Consider the following 15127-nt stretch of genomic DNA (forward strand, 5'->3'; position numbering starts at 1 on the left):
TGAAGCTTTATATTGTCTTCATAAGGCAATGTAATTAAAACATTTAGCTAATATTACAGAGTTATCTCCCTGTAGTGTTAGGTACCATCTTTATCAGAACTCAGATTTAACATATATTGCATTTTTGTCCCGTGTTCATCAATCTCATAGACCAGTGATGTATAAAATTACACAATAACCCTTAATCATGTGAATATATAGTACCAGAGGTAGAAACACAAATGTTCAAATGAAAACTAGCTCATTCCTAAACATTGGTCTAAATGTTGGTTTATATTAACAGAGGGTACAGATTGATTACAGACAGGACAGTTAGCTTTACTAGGGTCACTATTCTCATTTTGTTTGTTGTTTATTTTTCTAAAGGCGTCATCGATTTTTGATTCCTGATCAATTTTCTGTTTCTTCCTGCTACCTGTCATATCATCACCTGATAATCTCTTTCCAGATGAATGTCTTTTAGATTTACTTTGTCCGTTTCCTGAGAGATAACTTTGAGATGTATTATTTCCATTCCCCGATGAATTACCTTGAAAATTATTGTTTTTTGATGGATGACCTTGAGATTTATTTTGACTGTTTCCTAAAACCTGACTTTGTGATTTATTAGGTATCAATGAAGTACTATCTGCTTTTGGATCTAATATTTTCAATGATGACCCAAATTGTTTATTTGCCCAGACACTGCGCACTTTAGAAGCTACCTCACTGTCACCTGAAGAAGCTGAAGAAGTTCTATGACTTATTGGGTCAGGATTTAAATTTGGTAACGTTTTATCACTATCATGATTGTTTTGTCCGAAATTCACCCGAGTCATTAAATCCCTTGTTTTAATACTTTCGTTATGATCCTTATTTGCTGAAGAATTTGAATCATAATTGCTTTCATCTAAACTTTTTTCACTTGTAGAATTGTTCAGATTATTTTTCTGTTTTACATCTGTATTGTAATATTTCAAGTTTGATTCTGTACTGACACTTTCACTAGGTTTTTCACTAGTATCCAGACCATCACAAAGAATAAGATCATCATCATCCGAGTCAGATAACATCAATTCTGCAAATTTTTTTTGGCGTAATAATTCTTTATCTGATATTTTCCCTGAGGTTGTGATTGCATTAACACTTGTCTTGACAGTCTTTTTGGGCGAGTCCTTTACAACAGACATAGTTTTTTTAGGCGAGTCCTTTACAAAAGACTTAGAAGTACTGGGTTTATTATCATAGTTATCTAGCTTTGATGTTGATGGTTTACCAGTTTTATTAACTGTTGTCAAGACTCCATTAATAACCATCTTTTTCAGTGAACTTTCTGATTGTAAACTTTGCCCTTTACCAAGGAATGACCTGATATCAGGATTTGTCTTCTTTCCTGCTTTACCCAAATCTGAAAAAAAATGTATGATAAAATGAATTCCAACATCCTCATCAACTATATCTAACACATTTTCTTTTACATTTGTGTGTGTGGGGCCTTGGTAGTTGAGTGGTCTAAATAGTTACTACTGTAATCACTAGCCAGTCAACACTGAGGTTGTGAGTTCTAACCTCGTGGTGCTTAAAAGTGACGTTAAATGACAAACAAGAGGCTCTCAAGAGCCTGAATCGCTCACCTGATTTTTTTTGGTTTAATCTCTCATCAATGATTATTTTGGCTTTTCAATTTATTTAAATGTTCTTTGAATCGTCCTATTTTCTTCAAAAGCAAAAAAAAAATCATTTTCTCCTATGTTCTATTTTAGCCATAGGAGCTATGTTTCTTGACATACAAGGAAATGAAATATAAAATTTATACTAGATACTCTGAAACTCTGAAACTCATTTAGCCTAAGTTTGGCTGAAATTGATACAGCAGTTTCAAAGGAGAAGATTTTTTAAAGTAAGTCAACATGATGAACAAATTGTGAAAAAAGTCTTTAAAGGGCAATAACTCCTTAAGAGGTCAATTGACTATTTTGGTCAAATTGACTTATTTGTAGATCTTACTTTGCTTATCATTTTTGCTATTAACAGTTTATCTGTATCTATAATAATATTCAAGATAATGACCAAAAACTGCAAAATTTCCTTAAAATTACCAATTAAGTGGCAGCAACCTAACAATGGGTTGTTTGATTCATTTGAAAAGTTCAGGGCTGATAGATATCGAACTAATGAACATTTTTACCCCATCTCAGATTTGCTCTAAATGCTTTCATTTTTGAGATATAAGCCAAAAACTGCATTTGACCCCTATGTTCTATTTTAAGTAACGGCGGCCATGTTTTTTGATGGATCAAAAATCGAAGCACACACTTTGTGCAGGATAATCTAAGGAACAATCATGCTAAGTTTCATCCAAATCCATTCAGCAGTTTCAGAGGAGAAGATTTTTTAAAGTAAGCAAATATGATGAACAAATTGTGAAAAATTGTCATTAAAGGACAATAACCCCTTTAGGGGTCAATTGACAATTTTGGTCATATTAACTTATTTGTAGATCTTACTTTGCTGATCATTTTTGCTGTTTACAGTTTATCTTTATCTATAATAATATTCAAGATAATGACCAAAAACTGCAAAATTTCCATGAAATTACCAATTAAGTGGCAGCAACCCAACAATGGTTTGTTTGATTCATCTGAAAATTTCAGGGCTGATAGATCTTGAGCTAATGAATATTTTTACCCCATTTCAGATTTGCTCTAAATGCTTTCGTTTTTGAGATATAAGCCAAAAACTGCATTTGACCCCTATGTTCTATTTTAAGTAACGGCGGCCATGTTTTTTGACGGATCAAAAATCGAGGCACACACTTTGTGCAGGATACTCTAAGGAACAATCATGCTAAGTTTCATCCAAATCCATTCAGTAGTTTCAGAGGAGAAGATGTTTGAAAAATTGTTAACGACGACAGACGACGACGTCGACGACGACGGACGCCAAGTGATGAGAAAAGCTCACATGGCCTTTTAGGCCAGGTGAGCTAAAAATCGATCAAATTTTACATTTGTGATTTGGATTATAAAAGAAAAACATGTTTACTTTAATAAATGTAAATCAGACCATTGTTTTTCTCATTAGAATTGTCTCACATTTAGTCAGGGCTTTTAATAGTTAATTATGAGGTATGGGTATTATAATTAATGCACATCCAAAAACAGGCTTAAAAGATATTTGCTGATTTTTCTCATACCTGTTTAAGTATAGTTAGACAAGTTTTTTCTATTTGTGATTTATGAATGATATGAGCCAATTAAAATAAGAGTACTCTGAAATGAAGCAAAAGTAACAGATGACCACAAACATTTGGGTATTTCTTTTCAAACTTGTTATGTGTAAGTTTGACTCAATGAACAGTATTTGGAAATATTTTTTTCTTTTACTGTGGATTCATCTATTTTCGTTGGTATCAATTTTCGTGGATCGCTGAAAACTGGCATTTTCGTGGATATTTGATTTCGTGGTTTTGCCAGTTTCTGTATAGAAAACATATTGTAAATATGTTATTCGTTTAACATTTGAATTCGTGGTTCATCTCTTCCCACGAAACACACGAAAATTGGTATCCAACAAATAATAATGAATCCACAGTATTACCAGAATAATCATCAGAACAAACCCTATCTTTCTTCTCCTTGTTCGTCTCCTTCTTCTTATTGGCAAACAAAAATTGTTATTATGTGATCCCCTGGACACCCACATGAGGAACCCCAAAAACTAACAGGAGATGTCCACAAATCATTTTGTATTTCTTTTCAAACTTATTGTGCGAAAGCTTAAGGTTGGCTGAATGTATTTGGAAATTATCTTTTTTCTTTTAATTTTTGACTTAATACTCATCAGTACCTGTCTCCTTTTTTGCCTTGTTCGTCTCCTTCTTCTCCTTGTTTTCACTTTTATCTTTTGACTTCTTTTTGCCATACCCTTCTGGTTCCTTTATCTTTTCATACGTTCCATTACACATGTTCTTATGGTCCTTCCACCAGGGGTCTCTCTCTGATGGAGCACGGTTCATGGCTCGCTTAACATAACCAAAGTAGGGTTTTCTAGTTTGACACGGTCCATTACATCTCCACCAATGTTGTCTGAAATGGTCCACCTCGTCATGGAAATTATGATATACCTGTAAATAATGAGAAGACACCTTTACTTCTGGAAAGAGAAGGGAGAACTTGATATTCTGAGCATTTTTTCACTATCAGATTTTTAACACTTACTTCAAGCCATGTTTATTACTAAAGAACAAAAAGCAAGTAAAAAAAACAATATTATATAAGCACCTGCATGTTTGAAAATAAACCACATTTTGTATACATGTTATCTTTTTTGTGCACATAAAGTAGGTTTTTATCATTTAAATGGTTAAATATATTTTGTCATTTCAAGTTTTTTTATAGCTTACTAAACAGAATGTTTTTAGTCATTCTTGAAGGTCATACAGTGACCTATAGTTGCTTGCATCTCAATCATCTATTAAAGCTCTAGTTGATACATTTATCATTGGCAATCATTATTGATCTTTTCAATTTTATATTCGTAAAAAACTTTTTCAAAGTTTACAAATATTACTTGGATGAACAAAAAACACCACCAAGAGACAATAATAGATCATATGCAAAAAAATAGCATATTATAGGTCTCTGGGTTATCCTTCTTATAAACTTTGAAATTGAAAGCAAAAAGAAAAAAAATACCAAGTTCAATTATATATATAGGTAACACTAGGCCATTGAAAGCTGAATATTGGTTCAGTTGGTGTCCATGTGGTCTAGAACACTGGGCCCAGTGCAGGTGGTGTTGTCTTGATGTCCCAACAGCATGAATTTGAATCCATGCGATGGAAGAACAAAAATTAGATTCCCCAAATTTGCAGATTTAACATTGTAGTGCTGATATTTATCGGTTTTATCAATATTGATACTTCCTGTCAAATTATTTTCTTTTTACAAATGGTAACATGACCTCCTCACATAGGTATACTCACTGATATTTTAGTCCCTGTGGCATCATTAATCCTGTACATGTGTTTATGGAATTCTGGCCCATGTCCATCATGATCCTGTAAACAAACATATCAACTACAGTCATTACAATACAAGCATTTATACATAAATACCTTAGATGCATGTTTCATTATAATACTTTATTCTGACTGGATAACTGCACATCACATGTTATTCCTTAAGCAATGGCATTACTCAATAAAACTTTTCATTCATGATAACATGTGGTCCCACAATAAAGTGCACAGGTGAATTAAATTAAAAAAATATAGAAAATTCTGTTTTTTCATGATCAAAGCAAAAAATTTATTTATAAGTATTGAATGCTTCTTTTTGTAACTTCATAGGGTTGTAAAAGCGTTGACTGTGTGTAAGAATGAAGCGCTTCATACAAAATGTACTTCGGTCAACACTTTTACACCCCAATAAAGTTAAAAAAGCAGCATTCAATTCTTAAAAAAACATCATTTATCTCCATTTACCATGCTGTTGTTCTATTTAACTTATATTTGATGTTAACCCTACATACATTGTAAAGCTCACTGTCAGACTGTTAGCAGATCAGAAATTATATAGATTCAAAGTGAATGCAAAATAAATCAATTCAAAGTATGATGACATTATGTTTTCTGGGAAATAATCTAAAATTACATTTGAAAACTGACCTTATTATTATCTGTAATAAACAGGTAGGCATGTATCATCTCGTGCTATAATAAACAAACAAATTGATAAAAACAAGATTGACAATAATCGACAGTAAATTGGATTTTCCTGCATGAAAATGAAATTTACAAATCCCGACCCTGAAACAGGACCAAGTAACACATATAAAACGAATAAATACATTTTTGTAAGGTTCAGAAATGGAAAGTACAAAATTAATCTAAGTTTCCCTGTTTGTGGTTTCAAGATCTACAACTCAACAACGAAACAAGCTAAAATAATGAAAATTAACTTGACCCTCATGGATCAGTCATAGGAAATAACAATATGAGCATATCTAAATCTAAAATGATTTCATCAAAGCTTGTTCGAGTTATTGCACGGCCACTGTCCCATCTGCCTGACCACCAGCCTTGAATCCTGAAATGTGACATAAATGTTAATTTTTTTGCTAGATATCTCTCAGGTCACATATATACTTGTATTGCTGATTACTCAACATGAACAAATCTCATTTAAACCGATTTTGTGGCTTACTTCTGCAACTAGACATAAGTGACCTATAGTTGTTAATTTCTGTGTCATTTTGGTCTCTTGTGGAGAGTTGTCTCATTGCTCTTGGCAATCATACCACATCTTCTTTTTTTTATATCTTTTTAAATTTATATAATAAACTTACAAGTAGTGTTTCTACCAGATCTCTTCGAGGTCGTAACTTTAACAATGGTGAACTGAGTCGAACAGAACATAAACCTCCTCGTCTTTCATAACAACAAAGTCCTGCACATCTGAAATATATAAAACTTTATCATACAGGAAGAAAAAAGAGGAGTTGAAAATCACCAACAAGTATTGTGTGAACCCCCGTCTAAGTGACAAAAATAACTTTGACAAATTACAACTCACCAGAAATATAGTTAAATGTCATTCCAAATCTAATTTAGGTAAGGATATAAAGGCTATATATCTGACTTTGCCTTTCAATTAAATGAAATAGTTTAGTGGTTGTTATTTGTTGATGTAATTCATAAGTGTTTCTTGTTTTTTAAATAGATGACATTACGTGTAGAAGACTGTTGGTTTTTTGTTTTAATGGTTATCCACTAGTCATTTAAGGGCCCTTTATATTAAAGCTTGCTGTTCAATGCGAGACGGTACTTTGACCTATATTAATGGTTTACTTTTACATTTTTGGACTTGGATGGGGAGTTGTCTCATTTGCACTAAATACCACATGAAAACTGGTATCTAACAAAAAATAATGAATCCACAGCATCATTATCACATAAAACATATTACTTTCATGGCAGTATGACAGAACTTTGATATATGAGACAGGGTTAATACCCTCTCAAACTAACTTTCCACAATTGTACTTACAGGGTCATTCTTGGGCTCCATTTCACTTCTATTCCTGCTAATCTCCCCCAGAAGAATTCTTCATTAAATTGTAAGAAGAGTTCCCTGATGTCAGGGTTAGGGTCAATTGTCTCCCAGCTCTCATCCACTATAGACAGGTTAGCACCAGGTTTAGCTGTTGATTGTGAGGGCTGCCATGAGTCTCGGTCTAATTGTTCTTGTAGTTCAAGTGCCAATAAGAAATCATCATCAATAAAGTTCATCTCGTTCTACAAAATAAAAAATATATATTCTATTACCATATACATGTAATCTAATTCCCCTGGTATGGTATTGATGTTGAAGTACAATTTTTCTGCCTGAAATGCCTTATACATTGTAGCTCTTGAAATTTTATGTTATAAACAATGATATAATGTCTTATAATGGTTTACTTTTATATGAATTGTGACTTGGATGGAGAGTTGTATCTTTGGCACTCATACCACATCTTCCTATATTAATGCTATAATATCTGTTTTGGAATAAATATTCTAGAGCCTTTACTTTGCATGTTATGCAACACGTGTAAGGAACAAAAAACCTTATTAGAAACTATATAGTAATCAGTTTTGAGTTACAAAATGTCCTTTTTATCTCCCCTTTCATGCCAGTGGAAAAACAAGTGAAAGTCTATGACTAGCACTTTCTAATAGACATGATAGAGTTTAACTCACCTTTTTATTGACAAATCCAGAGACTTGTAGTGTATCATAAACCTCACCAGGTCCTCATTGACAACTTTTGACTACCTAAAAGCAAAGGTAGATTCTGTATTCAAATATGCTTTTCAAACATTTCAATGGTTTTAAAATCATAATCTGTGTATCATGAACAAAATAATTTCAAATTGAGACAAACACCGTTACAAACAAGTTAACTAACAAATAAATATCATACTTAAAAAGTTGTATGCAAGATACATTTGTACATTAAGACAATAGTGAACAGTCTAGTAACATCCAGACTTGATTATGGGAATATTCTGCTGAACAGTATCAACAAGACTATGATAAACAGATTACAAAAAGTACAAAATACAGCAGCTTGTCTTATCATCAGGACAAGAAAACATGAACATTTTATGCTGATACTTGCCAATTAACATTGGTTACCCATTCAATACAGACCACAATTCAAAATACTAACTTATGTGTACTGCACTTTATGTAGCATTGGCCATTGGCCCTGCTTACATTTAGGAACTAGTCAGTGTAATGTCTATGAAAAGACACTGACCCAATGTTGTTACATTTTGTTTCTTCATTAGGCACAGCCTGGTCCACACTAATTTCTGGTGGAAATTATTAATCATTTGTAATGTAATTTCCTACTAAATAGTCTGCAATTTTTTTGCAATTTTCATGTACAGGAGCATTTAACATTACATAGTCTGCAAAACTGTTCAGTTTATTTTAACAATATTAAGTTGTTTTTCTATCATGTCTAAAACATGATAAATAGTTATGGATTTATTTTTCATACATATATATGTTTTTGTATTAATCCATACAAATGTAATAAATTTCAGCTCAAACATTATGCACTGCATGTGACAAGTAACAGAAAGACACTAGAAATGTCAATAGACAACTTTCGAGTTTGATGCATTTCTGTCCAAAAAAAGTTTTGTTTTTATGTGAACATCATTGGTGCGTTTAGGGGCGTAGTCAATTCCATTCCAATGTTGAGCAATTTGTTGGAAAATTATAAAGCTATATTGCACAACTATTCGGCAAATTTAATTCTCATAATTGTTTTTCAGCACTGCTGTCAATAGGGAACTGTGATTACAAAATGTAAGTACTACTAGTCCAAATAATTATGACGTCTGGCAAGGCTATTTTTTTTTTCTGGGTTGCCTTCCTACGACAGGTTAAAATGGCTATAACAGGAAGGCATCCCAGAAAGAAAAAAAAATAGCCTTGCCAGACGTCATAATTATTTGGACTAATTAAGTGACCTACAGAACAAATATTATTTCAAGTTTATCCTGCCCAATGATGATCAAAAAGACGGTTGGTGAACGTTTATAAAGACGAGCCACTCTATCTGGTAAATGACATCGTAAAGGCCACATGATTGAAGAGTTTTTTCCAGTGAAGAACAAAATCGAAAGTGGTCTATTGATGTTCAAGAAGATTTATGCAAAGTTGAAGAATGGTGCAAAATGAATAATATGTTCATCAATACCAAAAAAACTAAATGTTTGGTTACTGGAACAAGTCAGAAGTTATCAACCCAATCTTTTCAACCAAATTTAGTAATAAATTCAGAAACACTACAAAATTCATCATGTGAGAAATTATTAGGTGTTAAAATTGACAGCACACTTAGCTGGAAAAACCAAATTGATCAAATTTGTGCTAGCATTTCATGATCAAGAATATACCTTCTTTCTAAATTAAAGAAATTTTTAGATATAAATGCCAGGAAAGCATATTATAATGGTTATATTCTGCCTCTCATCGATTACTGCTGTATTATTTGGGGAGAATGTGAAAATGAAGGGATAGTAAGAATATTAAAACTTCAAAAAAGAGCAGCAAGATTAATTCTTGATGCAGACCCATTATCCCCATCAGCCCCCTTATTTAAAAAAACTTGGTTGGATGACAGTAGAAAACAGAATCAAATACCACAAATATTTATTGCTATTTAAATGTATGCGGAAAGAAGCACCACAGTACCTAATTCAAAAGTTTCAACTTATATCTGTAAATAATCCTTATGCTTTAAGGGGTGTTTACTCAAGGTAATCTGATAGTTCCAAAGCCAAAAACTGAACTGTTTAAAAAATCTTTTGCTTATTCTGGATCAGTTTTATGGAATGGACTACCTTATGAAATGCGTAAAGTGCAAAACACTTATTCTTTTAAACAAATTATAAAACAATACTTGAGACAGTCTCAATATTCAGTCTGAAATGATTGCAACTATTACTCTTAGAATTTATGATTTTAATGATTTGTATATAATACATGTAGGTCTATTTACTACATGCGATATGTAACTGTTTTATATCTTTAAATCATGGTACATGTACATTGAACTATTATGTCTATACAATTGTGTTTATATGTTGTATGTTTGCTTTTTTCTTTTATCATTAACATTTTGTTTTTACTTGTATTGCATACATGTATATATATATGAGGGCCTCAGGGAAGATTGTAACTAACTGTGTTTACCCTCTTTAAATAAAGAATTTATTATTTTTATTATTATTATTATTGAAATGACTGAACTCAATGACAATCATGACAATGAGTCAATCAAAAACAAGTCATGCAGAGTCAGGGATATAACTCTATAGGGTTATTACAGAAAAATAACATACATTTAAATTTGTTATTGTCATGATTGTGGACTAAAAAATCAAGGAACTTTGATAACATATGTATGTTACATGTTTCAAAGGGACAATATACATCATTAGTTTAGTTAAAATGTATAAAAGTTCTATTGATATTACTTTTTTCTATATGTATACTTAATTCAAGCTTAGGTATTTAAAGATATAACAGTTCATAGTTTGCCAATTTTGCATAGTACAACTACATGTTATTACAGAAAAATAAAAGCCTGTAATAACTAAAGCATGTAAAGGGTGTTATCACAGCTTCTCTATATATATCACTTCAAAGCATTTGCTCAGACAAACATCATGCTTAATAACAATGTAGTTTAATTTTTTGTAAGAAATAATGACCAGAGCATGTAATGAGGTTCTGCACCACTTTCTCAGTAATTCCCAAGTGTCTTATATAACAAGTTACATTCCTTTAATAACTGAGCCTTGTTATCACAGCTAAGTTTATCCCTTAAGGAATAGACTTGACTCATTGATTTACCATGGTCAATCAAAAATGTATTAATTAATCAAAAAAAATAGTTAACAAGGCTATATGCATTTAGTTTCTGCGCAAAGTCTGAAGAGTTCCTTAGAGCCCACTGATAAATGAAATAATTTTACAAATAACAAGCATAAAAATGTATGTTATTACAGATTTAGAAAATTCAAGGAATAAAGGGTAGACAACTCATGAAAGTATCTATAATAACACACAGAAGTTATTTTCTGGAATAACCCTTTAGAGTTATATCTCTGACTGGAAGCAGGACAAATCACCCCACTGGCAAAAATTATGCCCCACACCAAATCGCCCCACTTTTTCACAAACTCGCCCCACTATTAAAAAAATTAAAAAATCGCTCCAACCTGGTTAACCAACTCGCCCCACTTTTAAAAAAACATCGCCTCACTTGTGAAAAGGGTTAAATCCAGTTAATTTTTCTCCTGTCAACTCGCCCCACTTATTGAAAAAAGGAAAAATCTACTTCTACAATGTATATAAAATTTTCAGGTCTACCAACTAGCCACACTTAAACAATGAAAACTTATTTTGATTTTTGTAATCTACACAGAATACAAAAAAAATACACGAAATTTATTAAACTTTTTTAACATTCTTAAAATATAATTGCAAATACATTTTAGTATCATTATTGGGGAATAACTTTATACTTGAAGGCTTAGTTATTTGTATAACAATTGAAAAGAAACCTGTTAATTGTATCATAATCATACAATTGATGCGTGATTAACATTTATAAATATCACATAAATAGTATCCAACAAAGAATCTATGACCCGGCTTATCAAATTATAAATTGTTCTATCAATAAATGTGAAAAATTAAATTTCTTTTGTCATACTAAAAGAATTAGAAAAAGGTCCCCATATATTGATATATGTAAATTCAAAACTGACCGATCAGTTTTCAGTAAATTTAAACTAAGTGCACATTCCCTAGCAATTGAAAGAGGGCATTATACCAACATTGAAAGAAGTAAACGCATTTGCTTATCCTGTAACAGACAAGAAATTGAGGATGAATACCATTTCTTCTCAATCTGTCCATGCTATACATCATTAAGGGATACCTATATACAAATATTAATAACCAGATGCTCCGCAGGGCGTAGCTTTATACGACCGCAGAGGTTGACCCCTGAACGGTTGGGGCAAGTATGGACACAACATTCAAGCTGGATTCAGCTCTAAATTTGGATTGTGATTAAATAGTTGACACAGCATAGGTTTCTGACACAGAATGAATGTGTTCTAATGAAATTAAAATTTTTGTTTTCTCTTAGAGCAATTCACTATGCTGTTGAATATTATTCCTCTCAAAAAAATGTTTGAAGAAATTTTCTTTTTATTTATGAAATTTCAAATAAGAAAATTGAACCCAATTTTTTTAATCACATCCCCCTTTCCCTTATTCCAAAACTAATCTCAATTAAAATTTCTAATGGAGTTTGCAACAATTACTACTCATTTAAATACATCATAAAATGTTAAGATGTAAAAAAAACTGCTTGTTATCACTGAATGGTAAAGATTATTTTAATTTATCAGTTGGTAGTAAAAAGTGAATGTATATATATAACAAAGATTTAAGTTGATTCTGGACAAAGAAAGATAACTCCAAATAAAAAAATTCTTACAATTAGATATTTCTTGCTTACTATTCTGGACAAAGAAAGATAACTCTAATTAAAAACAAAATTGCTATTTCACAATATTTTGCAATAAGATATTTCTTGCCATTGCGCAATACTGTGCAATTGAAAAGACTTGCTATTGCACAAAACTTAATATAATTTTAGATCCTGATTTGGACCAACTTGAAAACTGGGCCCATAATCAAAAATCTAAGTACATGTTTGGATTCAGCATACCAAAGAACCCCAAGATTTCAATTTTTGTTAAAATCAAACTAAGTTTAATTTTGGACCCTTTGGACTTTAATGTAGACCAATTTGAAAATAAGACCAAAAATTAGGAATCTACATACACAGTTAGATTTGGCATATCAAAGAACCCCATTTATTCAATTTTTGATGAAATCAAACAAAGTTTAATTTTGGACCCCGATTTGGACCAACTTGAAAACTGGGCCTATAATCAAGAATCTAAGTACATTTTAAGATTCAGCATATCAAAGAACCCAACCGATTAATTTTTTGTCAAAATCAAACGAAGTTTAATTTTGGACCCTTTGGACCTTAATGTAGACCAATTTGAAAAAGGGACCAAAAGTTAAAAATCTACATACACAGTTAGATTCGGCATATCAAAGAACCCCAATTATTCAATTTTGATGAAATCAAACTAAGTTAAATTTTGGACCCTTTGGGCCCCTTATTCCTAAACTGTTGGGACCAAAACTCCCAAAATCATTACCAACCTTCCTTTTATGGTCATAAACCTTGTGTTTAAATTTCATAGATTTCTATTTACTTATACTAAAGTTATGGTGCGAAAACCAAGAAAAATGCTTATTTGGGTCCCTTTTTGGCCCCTAATTCCTAAACTGTTGGGACCTCAACTCCCAAAATCAATACCAACCTTCCTTTTGTGGTCATAAACATTGTGTTTAAATTTCATTATTTTCTATTTACTTAAACTAAAGTTATTGTGCGAAAACCAAGAATAATGCTTATTTGGGCCCTTTTTTGGCCCCTTATTCCTACACTGTTGAAACCAAAACTCCCAAAATCAATCCCAACCTTTCTTTTGTGGTCATAAACCTTGTGTCAAAATTTCATAGATTTCTATTAACTTAAACTAAAGTAATAGTGTGAAAACCAAGAAAATGCTTATTTGGGCCCTTTTTGGCCCCTAATTCCTAAAATGTTGGGACAAAAACTCCCAAAATTAATACCAACCTTCCTTTTGTGGTCATAAACCTTGTGATAAAATTTTATAGATTTATATTCACTGTTACTAAAGTTAGAGTGCGAAAACTAAAAGTATTCGGACGACCACGACGACAACGACGACAATGACGACGACGCCAACGTGATAGCAATATACGACGAAAATTTTTTCAAAATTTGCGGTCGTATAAAAATCTTAATTTCAATTTTATTAAATTGCAGTCCACTATAACACTTAAGCATTTGACTGTACTTTTAAATAGCAGTCTACCAGTCATTATAAAAATCACCATAAAGTATATTAATGATTGTCTTTTATTAAGAACATCTGTATAACTTGTATTTCTTTTAATATGCAATGCCAACCTAATTTTTGTTTGTGTTCTTTTTTCAATTGTTCATGAACATTAATAATGTGTTAACTGTTGATATTTATAGCCTTTTTTCTTCTTTGCTGTGAATACCACTGTCACTCTAATATAATTGTAATCAATTTAACTATTGTAAGTTTATTGTCTTAATTTTGTATGCCATAACCGTTTAATGTAAATGTGTTTGTGCAAATAAAATATTGTCTATTGTCTATATAACTTTATTGCAAAAACAGAGTGTTTAACAGCAATTTGATTTTATTGCACTTCACTTAAGTTTTCAAAGGTATTGACATGGGCAGGGACAAAGATATACAACGGGATTGCATCTTTTTTTATAAGTGGTTGATCTATTTGTGATGAGTGGGTCCAGTTGACAGACCGTATTTCAACAGGATTTTAACCCTTTTCATAAGGGGGCATGTTATCATACCTATTTGCAATGGGAGTTTACCCTTTTCATAAATGGGGCGAGTTAGTAAACAAAGAGTGGGGCGTTTTTTTAAAAAGTTGTGCGAGTTTGTGAAAAGGTGGGGCGATTTTCCAGTGCCAGTGGGGCGAATTGTCATGGATTCCTCTGACTGATGCAAGTAAACATACACTAAACAAATATATTTTATACACATGTCTCAGATATGTATTCTGCTTTGTTATGAATATGTTTTTATGTCAGAAACAACCTCGCCAGTTGTAAGTTTTATGCTATGCAGAATCATAACAAAGTTTTCTATCTCATGTTTGTCAGCTGTTTTGTCCAATGTTTTTGTTTCTTTCCAGGAAGTTTATATCAATTTTAAAATATGTTAAGCTATTTCAGGAGGATTAACTTTAGCATAATTCCGTCGTCTTCTGATTTATTTCGTTATATTATGTAAAAACTAGTTTGATTACCAGAAAATTTAAAGTTCTCTTGATCTCAAAAGTTCATTATGTAACAGTCATAGATAAGTCTGAAGAACTTCCGGGATTATGAAAAAT

General features: G+C 31.8%; 1 protein-coding gene across 2 annotated transcripts; it reads right to left on the minus strand.

The window, feature by feature from the left end:
- On the minus strand, positions 1–15113 carry LOC134709991 (DNA-dependent metalloprotease SPRTN-like). Of its 2 annotated transcripts, XM_063570119.1 has the most exons (8): positions 15041–15113; positions 7727–7801; positions 7032–7279; positions 6331–6439; positions 5651–5695; positions 4967–5041; positions 3829–4105; positions 1–1387 (listed from the first exon to the last, which is right to left on the minus strand). In XM_063570119.1, exons 3-8 carry the CDS (start codon positions 7271–7273, stop codon positions 237–239), a joined length of 1899 nt encoding a protein of 632 aa, XP_063426189.1. In that variant the 5' UTR covers positions 7274–7279; positions 7727–7801; positions 15041–15113; the 3' UTR covers positions 1–236. The 2 variants fall into 2 exon arrangements, with proteins under 2 accessions (XP_063426189.1, XP_063426190.1); XM_063570120.1 differs by lacking the exon at positions 7727–7801 and having other exon boundaries at positions 15041–15108.
- Positions 15114–15127: the final 14 nt, after the last annotated feature.

Source organism: Mytilus trossulus, chromosome 3, assembly GCF_036588685.1.
Source record: "Mytilus trossulus isolate FHL-02 chromosome 3, PNRI_Mtr1.1.1.hap1, whole genome shotgun sequence".
In the NCBI taxonomy this organism is placed as follows: Eukaryota; Metazoa; Mollusca; class Bivalvia; order Mytilida; family Mytilidae; genus Mytilus; species Mytilus trossulus.

Excerpts from the sequence above, each read along its gene's own strand:
- LOC134709991 (XM_063570119.1), bottom strand. The coding sequence starts at position 7,273 with ATGAACTTTATTGATGATGATTTCTTATTGGCACTTGAACTACAAGAA. Across the intron at positions 5,042-5,650 it reads TTATTACAGATAATAATAAG|GATCATGATGGACATGGGCC; the intron begins GTCAGTTTTCAA and ends GTTTGTTTACAG. Across the intron at positions 4,106-4,966 it reads CCACAGGGACTAAAATATCA|GTATATCATAATTTCCATGA; the intron begins GTGAGTATACCT and ends CATTATTTACAG.